General features: G+C 41.8%; 1 protein-coding gene across 1 annotated transcript in view; it reads right to left on the bottom strand.

The window, feature by feature from the left end:
* rdgC (retinal degeneration C) overlaps positions 1-21,253 on the bottom strand; it is a 1,179,561-nt gene that overhangs the window by 408,982 nt on the left and 749,326 nt on the right. Inside the window, exons 5-6 of the mRNA XM_067148666.2 lie at positions 17,846-17,939; positions 8,726-8,868 (exon numbers count right to left, since the gene is read on the bottom strand). Of these exons, the coding sequence (XP_067004767.2) occupies positions 8,726-8,868; positions 17,846-17,939 (237 nt within the window). The remainder of the gene's footprint in view (positions 1-8,725; positions 8,869-17,845; positions 17,940-21,253) is intronic.

Below are 21,253 nucleotides of genomic sequence, written 5' to 3'. Positions count from 1 at the left end.
CCCCAAAGAGGGTGAAACAAAAACAGAAGGAATAATAACAATAACAATATTGTTAAGAATATGAAGCCTCGCTCGCTTAACACAAGTGCACATAGACCTACCAGAAGTGGATGTCTAGGAGGAAGAGATACAGAGCAGTACAACATTTAGGAAAAAGGTTTTTGGAGTAAGGAATGCAGTCGAAAAGCCACTGGCCAAGCCATGGAGCATATCAGCGAAAGAGAGAGAAAGGAGAAGCCAAAGACTAAAGGATCTTTGGGAAGAGTACAAAGGGAAGGGCATTAGTCTGTGTGACAGAACGGCAGGTAGATTGTGTAAACGTGGCACGGAGATAGCCGTATAGAAGAATGAATGCATGAATGTATAATAATGTTAATAAATTAATATATATTAATAATTAATTTATATAATCCACCTGATAACCATTCCTATTAGGGAATCAGTCCATGTATCTTTTGTTTGGGTGCAAGCGAAGTTTGAGTTAAAACTATCAGGTGAATTTCCTCTTCCGGATTTTATTGGAAAAATGAACATCCAATACACGGTCTTTTAAGTCCGAATGTATTAGCATAGAGTCCACTATGGTTTGGATGATGCTGTCTTGGATATTTTTATTTTTATTAAGTTTAAAGATAATATTGTTTTACGTCCTACTAACTTTTTACGGTTTTCGGAGACGCCGAGGTGCGGGAAATTTGTCCCGCAGAAGTTCTTTTACGTGCCAGTAAATCTACCAACACGAGGCTGACGTATTTGAGAAACTTCGAATACCACCGAACTGAGCCACGATCGAAACTGCCAATTGGAGTCAGAAGATCAGCGCCTCAACCGTCCGATCCACTCAGCCCGGCCTTATGAAGTTCCGCGTCTCCTTTGGAATTGTCCCTCTAGCGCCAATCATAAGCCCAATGATTTCCCAGTTTTTAATCTCATACTTCTTTCCGAGATCCTCGGTGCATGGCATTTTCTTTCTCACACATTAATTGAGGCTTCTGTTCACATTCCTCGAATCTTACAATGGGATCAATTACAACAATCCATTTGTGGAAAGACATCCGACTTCTTCGTAGGCCTTCAAGTGTTGTTTATGGAGGCTCCCAGCAATCAATGTGCGGACTGTATTGTGCCGACTGATTTTCATCAACTCCCCCTCATGACGGAACCCTAATTCACGAGGTAAGGTTTCGAGCTCGTCACATCTTCTGCAGCGGGATGTATTAAGGCTCGTTTCAGGGAGAAATCGAACTAGGATGACATTACAGTTCATTTTGCTTCTGGCCATTGTCCGCTTGACATACCTCTCTTATTACTAATCCATGTATTTCCTTTATTCCAGTGGGAAAAGAATACTACTCCCTTACCTTGGGATGGCAATGAGCACCAATTTTCGAAAGAATCTTCACGCAGTACTTTTCGGATGAGCTTAGGAAGAGGATTTTCGAGACGTTCAACTTGATCCTTGCTAAGCGGCAAGCATTCAAGGCAATGGGCGATTTCAGTACGGAGCTCTCTAGTGGCTGTATGTATGGGCTTCGTACACGCATAAGCCACTTGCAAATATATATGTGCTGAATACAAGCCTCCCATTGAGTTTTGAAAATGCCAAATCCTCTAAGACTGCGTGGTGCGTAAAGCATTGCATCTGGGGTGTCACAATGTAGTCCAATAATTTCGTTAACGGAACTTCGCATTATTTTATCAATTTCAGTAGGAAATATCATTGTCAGGTATTTTAAGAGGTGCACATTGGAATGGGTAGGTAAGCTGTTGGTTGAGTATGTTTATATTCTGATCCGGAATGAGAAGGGGTGAACTAACCAGCTGGTTCAAATTCATTGTGAGCTAACTGATTACTGCAGAAGGATTAAATTTAATTAATTAATATTCAAATTAATATATGTTCATTTTTATTATTAATTACGTTATTAATTTCGTTACAGTAACTGCCTTTGTTTTTAGGAACACCGAGGTGCCAATCAGTTAATATATACATACATAGCTCGGATATTTGTAATTCGGCGTTATGCTGTTGCTGATTCTGAATGAATAAATAAATAAATAAATAAATAAATAAATAAATAAATAAATAAATAAATAAATAAATAAATAAATAAATAAATAAATAAATACGAGACTGGAGTATTGGACTCCCTACAATACCACCGGACTAAGACGGAATTGAGCACACCAACGTAAGCTCAGAAGGCCAGCGCTGTACTGTCCGAGCTACTCAACCTGGCCCCTACATTTCCACCGCATTAGACTTTATGGTGTCCGGACATTTCGGACCACGGACATTCCGTACCACTTGATTTTTGTGGATATATCGTACCACCTAGGTAATTATCTTCCTGCGAACTGTTTTCCCGCAATCCCCAAATATTTATGCCAGGACAATCCGTACCACTTGATGCGAAATTGGAATTCCATTTCCACGCCAGCGGGCGTAATGAGCCTGACAGACACATTTAAGAAATCAGAAACAAAAATAATTTACAGCATCTGCTGAAGAAACTTCTATATTATTTTTAATAACTGTCCTTTAAACTATACTTATCACTTATGTCTATGTAAATATTATCATAAGAAAGTCGATTTTTTGAAGTATAAATACTGAAACAAAACAATGCAATAGAAATATATATCGTGTTCGGGTGCAATTTGCCTGGCGAGCATAAGGATGGATAATATTACTATTATTGTGAATATTTATAAACTACTGCATTATTTCAGTATCAGGTAAGTAAAATAAAATATTTTGATGAACTGGCCGATATGGGTTTGAAGGTCACGTGGAAACAGGAAATCTCTGAAAGGTGGAAGTACCTAGGTCGCCGCGAATGACGAATCTTCTTCTTCTTCTTCTTCTTCTTCTTCTTCTTCTTCTTCTTCTTCTTCTTCTTCTACCGCTTTTTTCCACACCTTGTGCGGTCGCCGGTGCGAACTGTGTGTCACATGTGGATTTGGCCCTGATACCCTTCCTAACACCAACCCTATGTGGAGGGATGTAATCACTATTGCGTATTTCTGTGGTGTTTTGTAGTGTAGTGTATTGTCTGATTATGACGAGGAGAAGGTTGGCACAAACACAAACAACCGGTCAGATAAGGAGTCGGATCCGAGAATGACGAATTTGAGATAATTAACGTGTGCCAATCAGATCAGTTGCGCCCGACGGAAGGTTAACATCAGTAGTGGTCACACCGTGCGGAGTTTTCTGCGCCAGTAGTGGACAATGTATGTGCAAATGAATACATTCATTAAGGATATGGTTTTTACTTCGCAATACTTCCCACTCTTGGAGTGGTACGGAATGTCCTCTCCTAAGTATTTTTTAAGTTATTAACTGACACTTCGCAGGTAATCAGCCGGTCAAGTGGTACGAAATGTCCGGTGGTACGAAATGTCCTAGAACCAGATCTTATAACGGAGATATTATGAAAGATTATTTCTATCATGTATGTCAACAGCGAGTATTGCCGATATGAAAATATTAAAGCCCCCGTCAGCCACAGGCAATACAGCTGTTACTGAACAGCATGGAAAATTCAGCTGTGAGCAGAGTTCACTGAACAGCTTTCTTCTCAGAAACTTTCGTGTGTGGACATCACAACACCGCAACAAATCAACGGTAATACATCTTGTTTCTTGGTATGGCTAAAACATAGCAGCGCTGAAATATGTTGCGTGAAACACACAATAACGAAGCCGAGTGCGATTGGAGTGTGGATATTCTGCAACGCACATACAGTAGTGAATATTTCCACTAGTTTTAAATTGATATTCGAACAGAAATGACATAATAGATATACACCCGCAGCATTTATCGAGGCATATAGGAGCATTGGTCTAGACATAAACACCAGTAAAACGGAATTTTTGTATCAGCCTGCACTAACCTGGAACGCTGCTGCTCATGCTACCATGGTTAATTGAACTAGCTTAAAAGTGATGAACATGTTCTCTATGTGGGCAGCCACCTCTCAACAAATGCGAACATTCAGCATTCAAACGACTATTTAGTAGACATTTATGGAAAGTAATGGTCCGAATTAAATTTTCATCCAATCAACCATCGATCAAGAAAGGCACAAAACCGTTCTGTATAGTTTTGAGCTCTCATACCCTCCTTTCCTTTGGCAACTTTTCTCACATTCTGATGTGGTCGTAAGTGTGATCTTTGTCGCACATGTGGATTTGACCCAGTTTTACGAACGGGTGCTTATCCAGAAGCTAATCTTGTTTCAAGGGATTTTATTATCAGGTATGCATTTGGTGGTTGGCAGTGTGGTACGTTGCGTGTAAGTAAAGTCGTGTGTATTAAAAAAACGTTTAACACTCAGTCCCCGACCTAGAGGAATAAAATAAAATAAAATAAAATAAAATAAAATAAAATAAAATAAAATAAAATCCCAGACCTGACTGAGAATCAAACTAAGGATCCTTTGAACTTAAAGCCACTACGCTGGCCATTCAGTCAAGTAGCCAGACTAACGTTCTTCAGCTTGTTACAAATATTTCTGAGTTTCTAGAGGAACCTTGGCTCATTTTGGTTTTTAATTTAAACCAGGATGCCCTTCTTGACACCCCGCGGTATTTCGGGTGAAAATTACTTCTCAGGATCGACCACAATTGGAACTTCAGCAGTTCGAGCAGAAAGCCAGCAGCTAAGACATTGTGTAAACCACGCCTTCCCACTTTTTTAAAAGCACTTTTAATTAAAAGAATAAAATACCATTCTAATAAGCAGCAGGTCAAAAATCCACTGCAAGCAGTTGCAGGTAGTATTTCTACCAATAAACTTAGGCGAGAGATACTGCTGCTACGGAAGCAAGATATTTGTTCACAAATTTTTTTATTTACTCATTGTTCATTGAAGTGTATTGTCATGTACGATGAAACAACATATCGTCGTTGAAAAAACCCACGGCACTTAACACCCTTGAAAGGGCCTTGGCCTGCCCAGCGACCGCTGCTTAGCCCGAAGGTCTGCAAATTACAAGGGGCCGTGTGGTCAGCACGACGCATCCTCTCGAGCGTTATTCTGGGCTTTCGAGACCGGGGCCGCCATCTCACCGTCAGATAGCTCCTCAATTCTAATCACGTAGGCTGAGTGGACCTCAAACCAGCCCTCAGATCGAGAGAAAAATCTCTGACCTGGCCGGGAATCGAACCCTGGGCGTCCGGGCGAGAGGCATTGCAGCTACCCCTACACCACAGGATATCGTCGTTGCGCCTGCGACAACCCGTATCTGATAATGTAATGGGTGGAAATACTGACCCGCAGCGCAATTATGATAGAGCGACAAGTCTTTGAAATTACTTCCCAAATATTAAACCTTAAATGAGAGAACCTTATCGGCCAAAGTTCTAAGCTGAAATATATCGCACAGCAGTTTTCTCAGGTGCAACGACGATATTCATTGTAAACTATCCAGGAGGAGAGAGATAACATGGCGAATGAAACACATAAATACCAGCAATGACTGAGCTTCACGTGATGTGGGATTAAAGAAAACTCGTGTCCTCGTCCTGAGTTGGTGCAGATCTCTTCAGGCACACCCCCAATGGATGTGAGCTGCTTGTACCATTTCAATCACATACTAGACCTCCTGTCATTCTTAAATCTCTGGCATCACAAGGAATCGAACCCGGCCCTCCGAGGACGGAAGTTAACTTGGCAACGGAGGCAGATAAAAAAAAATCGTGACCTCGTCCAGAGGTGATGTAGCTCTTTTCCGGTGGAGGTGGGCTGCATGTTTCTGATGTTAGAGTATAACAGGAAAAGTAGTAGCACTTTCTAACATCTTATCTTGTTCACCCAGTTCTTGTGTGTTACATCCCTAGATATCACAGAACTGTAAGAATTTACCCTCATCACTAAACCCTACGTGTTCTAGGCAAGAAAACACTGTTTTATAGTTACGGTAGTGGTGATTATTGTATTATGGGGAAGTACAAGTACCTGTAGAAAAAAGAAGAGACCGACACTTCACAAAATGACGGCGTAAAAGTAAGGACAGGAAGGGCCGTGAAGGACGAGAAAATAAATGAATCCCTGGGTGTCGCAAAGCTAATAGCATCGGGATCGGAAGAAAATAATGATTGATCAATGGATATCGGATAGGAAAATTGAAAGCAAGGAGGCTGTCATAAGTAAGTAGAAAAAATGCAAGACTAAGCTAGTAGGAGACACGTGGTCACACTAATGTTAAATGCCCCCTGGGATTACCCCAGTTAAAGTGAGGAGCACATTAGAAGGCGGGTGAGTAAGAGCGTTCTGCGGAGTGTGAGAGAGTAGTGGTGGTGGTGGTGGTGGTGGTGGTGGTGGTGGTGACGACTATTGCTTTAAGAGGAAGTAAAATTATGCGACCATCCTCTATTAACACTAATCATAGGAAAAATGGAAGGGATCTGACACTTCGAATAATGAAAGTATCGGTCAAAGTAAGGCAAAGGCCACGAAGAGCGTGAAAACGAAAGACTACCTAGACCTCCAATGCTCTAATACCGTCGGGAGGGTGAGGCAGAGTAGGCCATTGTGATGTCACCAGACTGCTTTCATGACGTCTCTCTCTCTCTCCCGGCAGTAGGCTCTTCAATTAGGAACGAGTAACTATGAGGCAAACAACCTTGCAGTTGTAGTTTACAAATGTTATTTCTGTCACCCATATTCTTTAACACGAATGCAATAAATAATCCTACTACTTAGCGTGAACTCAAAAAACGTCAGCAACAAACTCCGTACGCGCCACGAACTGCGCTCATGGAAGAGAAACATCCGACTGTCAGCTATTGGCTGACGACCATGTGATAGTACTTCTTTTCACGCCATAGCTAGTTCTCACCCGCCTTCCTATATGTTCCTCAATCTATTCGCTTCTTACGACAAGCAGAAGATTCTACTTCCCCACCCACAGTGGTAAAACTTCTTCTCATGCTTTGTTCTTTGTACATAATTGGTTCAGAATTGCCTAACAACTTTGCCACAATTTTGAATAGTTCGTCCAGGCTCGTACTTTTTACTTGGACGCAACTGCGTGTTTTATAGTTGTTTAGGAGCTCACCGCCCATGCACATGGTTCAGAGATCAAATTTTAGCTCAGTGAACTACCATCTAATAGCAGCCAAGTGGGGGATTCGTATCACTAGACTGAACATAATGTAAAAAGAAGAAAGCTATATAATACCCTGGCCGCAGTACAGCTGTTAGCTTGCGCTCGGGAGGTAGTGAGTTTGAACTCCATCGTAGGCTGATTTGAGGATGCTTTTCCTTCGTTTCTGATTTTTGCACAAGGAAAATGCCAGGGCTGTACCTTATTTATGACCGCCGCAGCTCGGTGCCTTCTCAACCCTACAGATTTCTTGTCCCACCATCGCTCAAAATCTAACCATATCAGTATGGCGTTTGCTGGGTTTCAAATACTCTGTGTTGCTGAAGAATGATTTACACCCCTCCAAGCGCTGGCCAAAGGCACATACCATGAAATGACCAAGAATACAATGTTAAATAGTTCGATCCTGGTCGGTCTTTCTGAAAGTTGTATCCCCCAGACTCAGGGACGTTAAAAATGTACTCGATCCCGGTCAACTCTCTCGAAGGTTTTGTTCCCTCTGATTCAGGTGTGGAATACTAAATAAATATCTTCTTCTTCTTCTGCCGCTTTTATCACATCTGTGTTGTCGCGGGTGCGAACTGCGTCGTACATGTGCATTTCCCCCTGTTTTACTATCGGATGCCCACCTTCGCGTCAACCTTGTGGAGGGAAGTAATCACTATAGCGTGTTTCTGTGGTGGTTGTTAGTATGGTGTGTTGTCTGAATATTAAGAGAGAAGTGTTGGGACAAACATAAACAGTCAGTCCTCGAGCCAGAAGAATTAATCAGACGAGATTAAAATTCTCGATCAGGCTGGGAATCGAAGCTGGAGCTTCTGAACCGAAGGCCTCAACACGGACCATTCAGCCAAGAAGTCGGATCCTAAACAAATAAATCAATTTACACAATATTTTAAACCTTGATATGCGGTAGCTGCCATCCGCAGTTCAATATTATTATTTTTTTAAAGCATTTATACAGTTACTAGCATCGTGTGCGTAATGTTTGCTTCTTAATTACTTTTTGTACTGTATGTGAAATACATATCATATTCCATGCTGATACGATTTATTACGTAGTATTTTTTATGACCTGTTAAGCATCGATGGTAAGTTATGCACTGAAAAATGAAATATACTTTATCCTTGCGGCAACCCTATAGTTAGGAAAGTTATAAAATATGGACAAGAGGTACGTATTTTAAATTATACTCTCTCCTGAAAATACCAAAATTTTAATCGAATACAGATATACATCCTGCTGTACAGTATATACTATACAGAGGTGGTGATTATGATATCTTAGTCCTTAAACTACCGATAAACATGGCTGTGTGGTTTCAGTCCCCTAGCTGGAACTTTCATCCGGCTGATGGTTGGCTCGAATTCTGCCGGTGGCAGCCCGGAGGATAGTTTACGGTTATTTCCTATGTTGACTCCTAGAAAATTCTGTGGCTCTAACTTTCATTAAAGCCACCTCCGCAACCTACCCAATCCTAGCACTCTTCCACCCTTTCGGTGAAAACTTATGTGATAAAGTGACGTTAAACCTATGGCAAAAAGGAGTCAAAGTTAAAAATAACCCGAAGTGTAGGATATCCTTTGGATAAAATATTCTCTTGACTTACCTTCTTCTTCCGAAACGTTTCAATAAGCAGATCCAAGTCTGTTCTCCCCAGAGGTGAGTTGAGATGTATTCCTTTGTAGGTTCCATCCACAGTCTGCAGACTACTGTCTTCTGACTCGTCCTCAAACTTATCATTCACGTTTTCTGAAACAAGAATGTCAACTGTCATATTTTCAGCGATGAAGTATGTTCATACGAGGATGTGCATTAGGGGGCAGTTTATAGTTCTACCATATGCGGCAAAACAAATGACACTGACATGATATTCAATTGAATTTGTACAGCATGTGTTCAAAATGTGTACCATCACGTGCCACATATTTTAATTCATAACTTTTCTGAATATTATGGAACATATTAATGAATAGAGGTTGCTATAAGGATGCAAAATAAAACGTTATACTTTTAGGCGGGTCATTGTCTTTCCACATGCCCCATATGAAGGAAAATTGAGGTGCGAGATCTGGTGAGCAGAAAAGCAGTGGCAGTTCGTGCATGAAGGGGTTTTGGACGCCGCCCTACCACCTTTTAAAAACCATTTAACGTTATTTCACTCTGTAATTAATTATGTAAAGGGATGGACAAATGTAGCGAAGTCGAACTTATAGTGGCGTTCTGTTCAGTTATACAATCTTTAATATTTCGGCAGTAAAATTTTGCTTTTCTATTTTCAAGAAAATGGCAAAGGCTGCTGGCTGCTGTCCAGCACGCTCGATGTTTTCTCTTTAGTCGTGAGGCGTTCGAACTGTGGCAGCGAAGCCCTGAGTAGGTCCCACACTTTGTAAGTGTGCGGGGTGCGTGAGGAGCCTGGAAGGATGATATCGGCTTGTCAGGGGAAGGAAGAGTGCAGGCGGGTGTATGGTCTGCAAGGTTAGTATGGTCTGTCCGGCAGAGCCCTCAGTAGGTTCCTAGAGTTTAGCAAGGCTGCGGGGTGCGGGACGTGGGAGGAGCTTGGAAGGATGATATCGGCTTGTCAGGGGAAGGAAGAGCGCTGTCGGGTGTAAGTGCTGAACGGCGGAGCCCTCAGCACATCTCCAACCACTTTACAATGTACCCATGCTTTTCCCTCCACGTCCTGTATTCATTTTTTTTTTTTGAGATTAATTGCTGAACATTTTACAAAACAATGAATTCCATTAAAGTAACTACTTAAACGATTCAGTTCTATAAAGAAGCTAAAATAAAGATTTAAAATGTAACCATAACGTGACGGCACTATTTATAGTGTGATCAAATTGTTAAATACGTTTTCATGCTTTGAAATTGGAGCAAGGAGAGAGAAATTCGGGAGTGCACTGAGTATATGTATTCATGAATATGACTGTGATCAGTGAAACAGTGCAGTTCCATAATAGTCGCGATTGCATTAGCTGTTAGCCTATTAATGTGTGTGCATAAATGCCATTGTAGTGTAGTTGATTCATTAATTAATGTTGTAATGCAAGCAGATTTTTATTCATCTAGTACCAGCGGATTATTATTATTATTATTATTAATATTAATAATAATAATAATAATAATAATAATATTTGTTTTACGTCCCACTAACTACTCTTTTACGGTTTTCGGAGACGCCGAGGCGCCGGAATTTAGTCCCACAGGCGTTCTTTTACGTGCCAGGAAATATACCGACACGAGGCTGACGTATTTGAGCAGCTTTAAATACCACCGGACTGAGCCAGGATCGAACCTGCCAAGTTCAGGTCAGAAGGCCAGCGCCTCAACCGTCTGAGCCACTCAGCCCGGCCTTATTATTATTATTATTATTATTATTATTATTATTATTATTATTATTATTATTCATATAAATGTATCATGGTGCTGGCCAATAATAACTCAACCGATTGGGGAGAGGAAAGAGATGGCCGCACAGCCCTGCCAGAGTAAAATGTCACGAACCCCGACTGCAGGAAAGCTACGGGAATGGACTTCCACGAGAAATTCGGTGTTTCCCATGTGTCATTGCAGAAGGGTAGGTGACTCTCCGTGGTGTGGGCTATAGCTCCATCTTGCAGCATCCACTGCCGCGCAGTCGTTTTTTAGGTCGTCATCGTCTTCGTGGCGTTGACTTCTTAAATGCTTTTTCAGGCGCAGGAGTAAGTGGTAGTCACTAGACACTAGGTCACGACTCTACGGAGGATGATCAAATTGTCCCCAACAAAATGAAGTGATGAGGTCTCGGGTTCGATTAGCCGTGTGAGATCGCATATTAACGTGAAGTAAAAGAATCCCCCTTGTGAGCATGACAAGCCGTTTGTTTTGAATTGCGTGAGCACAACTTCCGATAATTTAAGCGTCCTAACACAGTTCCATATAGAACACTGCTTGATATTTCAGGCAACCCATAACTTAATGACAAAATTTTAAAGCATCTGTTTTTTCGAACCTTTACATCAACTTTTTGTACCACGTCTTCAGAATTGACAGACGGTCGCCCACTACGCTTCTCGTCGTGGACATTAGTACGGCTTTCTTTAAATGCTCTAACCCTTTTCCTTACCATTCATTTGCTCGTAGTGTGTTCTACATACACTTCACTAATCTGCCAATGAATTTCAACAGCTTTCACGCCTTTTCCATTTAAAAATCGAATCACGGCGCGTACTTCACATTCGGCGGGATCGTTAATTGTCAAGAGTCATTTTTAAATACGCACAAACAAACGTAAATACGAGCGAATGCTTCCGTAATGGCGTTGTGGCTAGCCTACAGATGAACGTACTGAGCACGTATGCTCTGAACGACGATCGAAGCGCTGCAGCAGCCATATTTAAAAACGGTACTTACTTTAAAAATATGCTTCGTACTTGGAGAGGTACTGTAAGTTCCTGGCGCGACAAAAAACGGCGCAAATCCCGCATGAATGGAGTAACAGTCAGGTCCACTGAGTTCGATAGCTGTAGTCGCTTAAGTGCGGCCAGTATCCGGTATTTTGGAGATAGAGGGTTCGAACCCCACTGTCGGCAACCCTGAAGATGGTTTTCCGTCGTTTCCCATTTCCACACCAGGCAAATGCTGGGGCTGTACCTTAATTAAGGCCACGGCCACTTCCTTCCCACGCCTAGCTCCTTGCTATCCCTATCTGTGTCGGTGCGACGTAAAACAAATTGTAAAAAAACAATCAGGTCTCTGTACACTTCCTGGTCCACTGCTATTTTTTTTTAATTCTGTGCAGCATCGTCGACGAAATAAGGGCCCAATACTCCATAACCGGACGCGGTGCACCATACTGTGTAGTGGTTCCTGTATAACGACACCAGGCCGTTCAAACTCTATAAAATGAGTTGCTTGTCGATTGATGTACCCATCATGCTGAATATGAATTTCATCCGAAAACCATATGTTGCAGAAGGAATCTGGACCCTCATACATCATGGACACCATCCGGCTGCAGTAACTTCATACGGTATGCAAATCCACCCAGGTATTTACACAACCACCGAGCAGACTTATCACTGAAATCGAGTTACAGAGATGTTCGTAGTGGACTTCGGGGACTGTTGGAGAAGTCGTCCAAGATTTTCGTTTGTGGTGACTGTTCTTTGGTACCCTTACGACGGAACTTGTCAATGACATCTAACATTTTTCAGTTATTTCGTGCCTCATTAAATCGCTCCTCGTACTGGCCTTTAACGTGAAAATACTCGACCCTTCCTTACGCCTCAACCTGTATAACCGAAAATAATGTTCCAAGATAAACACTTTCCCTTCTGTTGTAAAGTCCATAACTGCAGAAATCAACACAACACTGAATTTACAATGTGTCAAGCTATTACATACAATAAATCAATACTTCGTTGCTGTGAAAACGCGGACAGCAGATGAACAATAATATCAGTGTCTCTTTTGCCACATGAAAACCTACAACCTGTTTTCCAGTCATTTGACCGGGTCAGGGATGTAATAAATGAAGCAGATGGGGTCGCCACTCCCAAAGTGATTTATTAATGAATGATAGATGCAATGAAATGTTAATGGAGAGTGTTGCTGGAATGAAAGGTGACAGGGAAAACCGGAGTACCCGGAGAAAAACCTGTCCCGCCTACGCTTTGTCCAGCACAAATCTCACATGGAGTGACCGGGATTTGAACCACGGTATCCAGCGGTGAGAGGCCGACGCGCTGCCGTCTGAGCCACGGAGGTTCTTTTGCTACATACCGTAGAATATTTTACCCAATTCAGAAATCGTATGAGCTAATGCTAACAGGCACACTCTCGTCGCAGTGTGCAAAATCTGTGTCACACACCAGGGGTGGAAATAAGAGAGCTGAACATTCTACAAAATAGTTCCCTTCCAAACAGGATTTTCCGACAGTGAAATATCCCGAGTCATTAAACTCAAACTGGAATGTGTGGTCCGTGATGAGAAACACGAAATGCTAGGGGCTTTACGTCGCGCCGATAGGTCTTATGGCGACGATGGGATATGAAAGGCCTTGGAGTGGGAAGGAAGCGGCCGTGGCCTTAATTAAGGTACAGCATTTGCCTGGTGTGAAAATGGGAAACCACGAAAAACCATTTTCAGGGCTGCCGATAGTAGGATTCGAACCTACTATCTCCCGGATGCAATCTCACAGCCGCGCGCCTCTACACGCACGGCCAACTCGCCCGGTAAACACAAAATGAATGGTTATCTGAAGAGTACTGCAAACAACCTACATGACTTTTCATATCATTTAAAAGCCTATACTATAACTATGAAAGTAAAACCTTTCAATTTTCTAAGGATAAGTGAAATAGAGGTCTCAGAAATTGCGAACAATAATATACGATAATTTTGAATATTTTGTTTGAGCGCTATCACAGTTAAGAAAATAATTTTAAGTGCACTGATTTTAATGAGAATAGAGAAGATAAACATGATCAATGTTCTAAGGATGACTGGAATATGGCAAGTTGAACCCAGCAAGTTTCCCGCAGGGGCAGATATCAACCCTAGCTGGTCAGGGTTTGAAGCAGCCCACTCTTCCCTCCAGACATTATTCATGTTGTACTGTGATTCAACCAGCCTCTTTTCTAGTTGCCATGATGGATGTCGAGATTTTAATCTTCCATGCTTCTGACGGTTGCAATCCTGGTGAATCGGCAAGAGTGTATTTGCAGTACATTTCGACCATTCCTTCTTCAGAGCAGTTAGCCTTCGAATGTGAGGAGGATGGATGTTAGTTAATACTGGCAGCCATTTAAGTGGTGTGGATTTGAGTGTGCCAGACACTGTCCTCATGGTATCATTCAGCTGGACATCATCTTTTCCGGAGTGTACGCTGTTAATCCATACAGGGCTGCAATATTCTGCAACTGAGTATACTAGGGCATGCGCTTTTGTTCGGAGAACATTAGCATTTGCTCCCCATCTAGTGCCACTGAGCTTGTGAAGGATGTTGTTACGTGTTTTAACCTTTGCTGCTGTTCTGTAGAGGTGTTCTTTATACTTCAAAGAGCAATCAAGCACAATACCCAAGTATTTTGGATGAACTCAGTATTTTAGCTGTTGGCTTCTGAATTGGACCTGTGGAAGGTAATGGTCTCTTCTGTTGTCCAGTGAGCTTATCTTGCCATACTTAATACTATATTCAGGGCCAGTTATTGCTCTGTTTGAGACAATGTAAAAGTTCTAACTTCACGACTTACTGCTACAGATCGTGTAACTACTAGAATTCAATTTAGAGGGCTCCCTGAGACAAATGAGTTCAAACATTTTAATTAAATTTCGTCATGATCCGAAAGGGAAAATTTGCATGGATCCATTGTATTCGATAATTGAAATCTATTTTGATACCCAACTTTATGTTCTATGATTGCACTATATTAGTTGTGAATAACGTGCGAGATAGCACAGGTGCCAAGGTGTTCGAACGGATGGCCTTTCTAGGGAGATTCACGAGCAATCAGTTGTACAATTCCAAGGAGTAAAGAATTCTTTCTTTCATGAAACCTGAAATCCCCGTAGGAGATAAGAGGAGATATGAAATGGGTTGACGTCCAATCCTATTTTGCGAGCTGCGTATCGAATTCCCCAGCGCCGCCAATGGAGCCTCCTTGGTTGATTGTGCCGTCATCCCACAGCTCGCACGACTTGAAACATCAGACAATCCAATTTTAGTTGCCAGGACCGGTTCATAGTTTTGAATCGATCTGAAGGAGGCACTACTGTTGTACGCTACTACAATAGTAACTATAATTACTCCCTTACATAAAGATATGGTACGTAAACCGATCATCAGGACGTATGAAGTGTCATTTCTGTCGGTTCATGAAATCCTACGGCAAAGTGCACGGCAATCCCTGTTCCTTCCCTTCACACAATTAACCAGGTGCTCATTTCTGTGGCAGGTTGAGTAAATACAAGACTATTAGCCTCCCCAGAAGTGAAATTTTCTAAATTTCCTGACCTCACGACGAGGAATCGTACCCACATCTTCTTTCGAAAGCGTGTATAATACGATTATCGGGGTGTTTACGAGTACTGCTTCAGAAATAGTCTAAGGAAAGGTAAATATAGAGATTTATAATGTATCGTATTCAAAATATAATCTGTAGACTATCCGGCTCGATGTCTGAGTGATCACCGTCATGGCCTTCGGGCTCGTGTCCCGTGTTAAATTACCGGCCAGTTCGAGGGATTTTAATTTGAAATTCTTAATTTCTTTGGCTTAATTTCTTTGTGCTGTCGCGAAAATTCATGCTACTCATATAACACACACACACAACAGTATCCTAAACAACAACAACAACAACAACAACAACAAAACAACAACATTTTGAAAGCAAGCTAGATGCCGTCCACTCTTGTCTGTGTGTCAGCCTTACAAAGACTACACTAGGCTAATAATAGCCACAAAAAGTTATTATAGTACCTCTTTTAATTCCTCGTCTTAATCCCAATATACTGCGGTCAGCATTTGATATGAATTTGGCCCATTATTACGAATGGATGCCCTTCCTGGCGCCAAATGTGTGCAGAGAGATGGAAGGTATTATATTACCTGTAGACTAGGAAAAAATGAATTGGCAAGGGAAACAAACATTTTGTCTTATAAGGTACATGGTCACTGCCTTCTTATCAAAGCATCGTGGTTCAAATCTCGTGCAACGAAAGTGAACTTTTTAAAATGAAATTTCATGTACTTTTGATTTGGATGCCACGTAGAATTTGTGAAGTCCCGTGGCTGCCATAGTGATACTAACATAAATTTAAAAGTACAAGCATGCTTCCTTGCTTGGATATCTTGTTTAATTGTGAATTACATAATTTATGAAGCCTAAGTATAACGCCCTGGCCGAGGCGGTAAAGGCGTGCTCGGTTCGCCCGGAAGGACGTGGCCTCGAATCCCCGTCAGGAAGTCATAAAATTTAAGAAACGAGATTTCCACTTCCGAAGGTGCATATAGGCCTGAGGTTCACTCAGCCTACACCAAAAATGAGTACCAGGTTAATTACTGGGGGCAAAGGTGGCCGGACGTAGAGCTAACCACTGTACCCCATCAGGTACCGAGGTTACGGATAGTGGAAGCCTTTACCTTCCACCCCTCCAAGGGCCTTCATGGCCTGTACGGAGATGGCTTTGCTTTTTTTCTTTAGTATAACGCGCTTTTTATTGTCGGAGTGAGGAATACATCCAGGTTTGACATTTAGTGAGACAGGAAATTTAAACAGTATCTGAATAATAGTGTGGATTAAATTTTGTATTAACTGCAGTGAGTACGATTGCTACATATACCTTCGCGGTTGAGAACAGTGAATGATTACACTTGTGACAAAAACTAAGGCAACAAACCTGCATATCTCTACCCTGTGTCCAGTTCAACAAACTAGCGTTCAAATATAATAACAATCAAAATGTTTTAAAAAGAGCCTGTCCGTACAATTTAAAAACATGAGCACACAATACTCTTCTAAACGGCAAATGGCATTCCCGTCCCCTTAAAACCATGACAATAGCGGCTGTCCATGCACCTACGCCAGGGGTGACTGGCTGTGTTAAGTCCAACATCATCTAGCACATTCCGCTATGGCACAGAAGACGACGCCTAGAGGGGAGTCGTCAACATGTCAACTGGACAGATGGACAGTGGGCAAATTTCCTCTTTACGGATGAGTCCAGTGATCTACCAAGTACTCACATCTGGAGAGCCAAGAACAACAACACCAAAATCCGTATGCAGGCGGATCCATAATGATATGTGGAGGCTGTTAGGTATCGTGACGAGTACTTGGCACCACATGTTCGGTTGTTCCGGGGTGGTGTGGGCATGGATGCCCATCCTCACCGAGTATAGTCCGTCGCTGACTTCCTAGAAACACAAGATATTGCTCGCATGGATTCGCTTGCTTGCTTACTCGACTTCAATCCGATAGAGCATGTTTGGGATCCTCTAGGAAGTCACGTTTCTTCACGTAGACATCTACTACTGAAGCTCCAGGAGGTATGGGATGTTCTACAGGAAGTATGGGTGTTGTTAATTCTAAATGATTTTCTTCTTTTTTTCTTTTTTTTACAAGCTGTTTTTCGTCCCACCGACGCAGGTAGGTCTTACGACAACGATGGTACAGGAAAAAGCTACCGGCAGGGGAGGAAAGAAATCGGCCATGGCCTTAATTAAGACACAGACCCAGCATTTACTTGGTGTGGAAATGAGAAATCACGGACAACCATCTTCAAAGCTGCTAACAGTAGGGTTTGAACCCACTATCTCCCGAATGCAAGCTCACAACTGCGCGTTCCTAACCACACGGCCAATTCGCTGATAACTCAAAGTGAGTTTGATGACCTTATTTGCAGCTTTCCACATCATTGTCAGACCTTTTTTGCTGACAGCGGTGGTCATACGCCATGAGTAGACGTAATCCGTTTCCCTGGTTTTGTACGAGACGGGGATTAAATTTGAAAAACACGAAAGTTGATGCTTTTTGCAAAGTTTGATCGGATGTTTACGTTGTTTCTGCTCTATGTAATAAATATTCATTACGACCAACAAATATATTTCCGTTCATGTTGTGTGTGTGTGTGTGTGTGTTTCTGTGTTACTTAAATTTTGGGCACCAATTTGTTTTAAGTACTTACTAACTGATCCGTATGACATTCCATTCCATATAGGCCTATTCTCCATTATCTACCTACCTGTAGAGGATGCTTTGGATGATACTTCTGCACTGACAGGCCTTGCCGAGGGATCTGGCATGTGCATCAGCAGAGCGTTGAAGAAGTTGTATAACTGAAAACGAAACCGCATAATTATATCTCATTAGACTCATGCTTATAAATGCTGAAGACACAAGCACACATATCATGCACATAAGAAAAACTATTGAAATTGAATAAATAGTGGTTATAATGAAACAATTGATAGAGAATTGGAGAAAAATATTTATATACAGGTGGGTCAATAACGGCGTGGAGAGGCTGTCAGGTATCGTGATGAATTCATGTTGTCATTACGACCATGACGTGGGAGCCTTTGGCGACAGAACGGAACACCGATATTTTAAGAGATGCTACGTCAGTGATAGATATGGAAATAGTATAACATGATATGGGTGTTGTAGTTTCCCTAACTTGAGTTTTTCAAAAACGGAAATTTCCAGTATTCCTAATCAAAGGTTAAAATAGTTATTTCAGGTTTTTAGTCGGCGAATATCTCATAAGTTTCCAAATTCGTTTTTGGTGATAGAAAGTATAAAACAAAATAATCCACTAATAATCCACTCGCTAAATACAAAGAGTTTATAAGAAGAAGAAAAATAATACTGATGTTGTTGATGATGATGATAAGTTAAATTTGAAGCTTTAAATATTCTTCAGCAGACGCAAGCAAAGAATAATTCACGGAATAGAAAGTCCATTTAAAATATAGCTTGCGTACCGTATGATAGATCATACACTGCTTTAATCAGTTGGTGAATTAGCGAGGCTTTTTTTTCTGTGTAGGAAATAGAGATGAGATAAATGGTTACTTTCAAGTATTATGTTCCACTGTATCTACTACACTGTAGTATTAGGTTGGAGTACGGATATAAAAGTAATATAATACAAATTGTAGATCAGCTTTAAGAGGAATAGTCACTATAATTGCTGCCTCTTGCAGCCACTAGCCGCACCTTAGTAAGTACGTTAATAGCAGTATTATATCTACGCCTCACTTTGTTCAAATCCTACTGTCTCTTTCACCAGCTTATCACTCACATTCTTAACTATTTTAAGAATATAAGCAATTGCCCATTTACATTCCCATAACGAATATATCGAAAACTTCATTTGTATAAAGTGGAACGACAGATCTCCCAGATGCCACGAAAAACTGCAGTTGAACAGACATTGTAACCAGAAATCATGTAATTTATTTACGAACGAGTGGCATACACTACTCGCGTTGTAGTTTGAGTCATCAGTCCATTGACTGATTTTATGCAGCGCTCCATTACGGTATACGGTGCTAACCTTTTCATTTCTATGCAACTGCTGCATCCTCTAACCTGCTTGTCATATTTATACCTTGGTCTAATCCTACCGTTCTTACCACCTATTTCCTAAAAAACCAAATGAATCAGTTCTGGGTGTCTTTATATGTGTCCTATCATTCTATCGCTTCTTATCGTTAAATTAACCAAAATACACTACCGTAAAAACATGAAAAATTCTCAAGGGCAAGGTCATCCCATTTACAACCGATGTGACAAGTATTTCATCATTCCAGGAGTATATTATTACAAATACAGACCAAATGAAACACACGTCACAGGAAAGGGTGCCCAAATAGTCGCATCAATAAACAGTGTACCATCCTCTGGCAGCAATGCAGGGGTGTATTCGCGCATGCAAACGATCATAAAGGTGCCGAATTGCATCCTGCAATAGACTGTCTCAAGCATCTTACACCTTTTGATGAAATTCGGCAATGGTTCTTGCAGACTCTGGAGTACACGTCAGTTCTCGCTTCATCAAGTCGCTGCCGTGAGATCTGGTGATCACACTCACCAGGGCAGTTGTTGTACACCACGTAGAGTACGTTGCGTCGTAAGAACTGTATGTGGACATGCATTGTCCTGCTGAAAAAGCACATCACCTTCCTGACGAAGAAATGGCAGTAACACGGGGACAACAACATGTGTAATGTAGCGAGCACTGCTTAAGTTACCCGGAAGAAACACCAACTGTGACCAAGAGTTGTAACTGATGGCCCCCAACACCATGAAGCGTGGGGTAGGACCTGGGCGTCATGGGTCAATGCACTCTGGAATAGGTCGCTCACCAGGTCTACGCCGCACACGTGTATGTCTATCACTTCCATACAGACGGAACCTACTTTCGTCATTGAAGACAACAGATCACCACACCCCTCTCCAATCGATTATTTCACGTCACAAGAGTAGCCCTGCTTGGCGGTGTCGTGGTATCAGTGGTAGCCTGGCCAGACGCACACGTGGTCGCAATCCTGCTGCTAGCAGATAGTTCCTTATGGTCCTTGGCGAGAACAGATGCAACATGTGACCGGATTTCGTTTCTGGATGATGTTCTGTCAGCCACAGCTGCTCGCACAATGCGTTGATCTTGACGTGCGTCTGTTCTATGTTGACGTCCGGAGCCTGGTCTATGGGTGTGAGAATGTTCCCCAGATCACTGCAGAAAGCTGCGACACACCACCGATACATTGTGACCAACATGTGCAGCAATCCGTCGATACGTCCATCCAGCTTCCCGCAGCCCCACAACGCGAGCCCGTTCAAATGGTTGCAGTTGTTCAACAGGAGCACGTACTCGTCGGCGCGGCATGGTTCGCTCTTGAATGAATGTTCCAAACATTGTTCACCTCTAACCTCAGCAAAAATGCCTGCAGGGTCAGAAGAGAGTGCGCACGGACAGGCCTCCTGAACGCCATCTGATCGCCGATGTCTGTGCCAAATGACTCCCTCAGAATACACATATAATACCCTTGTGCCGCTGAACAGAGACCTTTAGGATGTTGCATGTTCTTTTTCCGGTACTATAGATCTCCTGTCACCAATTAGATTCAGTATATCTTGATTCGTGATTCGATCTATCTATCTATCTCACCTTCAGAATTCTTCTGTCTCACCACATTTTAAAAGCTTCATCCTCTTTCTCTTTGAGCTATTTATCGTCCATGTTTCACTTCCAAACTGCAACGGTCCAGACGAAAGTCTTCAAAACATCTTTCTAATTCCTATGTCAATATTCGAAGTGAGCAAATTTCTTTTCTTATTAAAGGCCTTCCTTGCTTGTGCTAATCTGCATTTTATGTCCCCTAACTTCTGCCAACATTAGCTATTTTACTACCCAAGTAACAATATCCATCTACTTCCTGTTCTAATATTTCCTGCATCACCTGACTTCGTTCGACTGCATTCCATTACTTTTCTTTTGGAGTTATTTATTTCCATCTTGTACTCCTTCCCCAAGACGCTGCCCATACCAATCAGTAATTTTTCTAGCTCTTGTGCAGTCTCAGATAAAATAACAAAATCACCGCCAAATCTCGGGTTTCTTATTTCTTTTTCTTGGATTGCGATT

This window comes from Anabrus simplex, chromosome 1 (assembly GCF_040414725.1).
Source record: "Anabrus simplex isolate iqAnaSimp1 chromosome 1, ASM4041472v1, whole genome shotgun sequence".
Taxonomy (NCBI): domain Eukaryota; kingdom Metazoa; phylum Arthropoda; class Insecta; order Orthoptera; family Tettigoniidae; genus Anabrus; species Anabrus simplex.
Note: the sequence above shows the minus strand (reverse complement) of the source record. Positions and strands in the feature narration are given on the sequence as shown.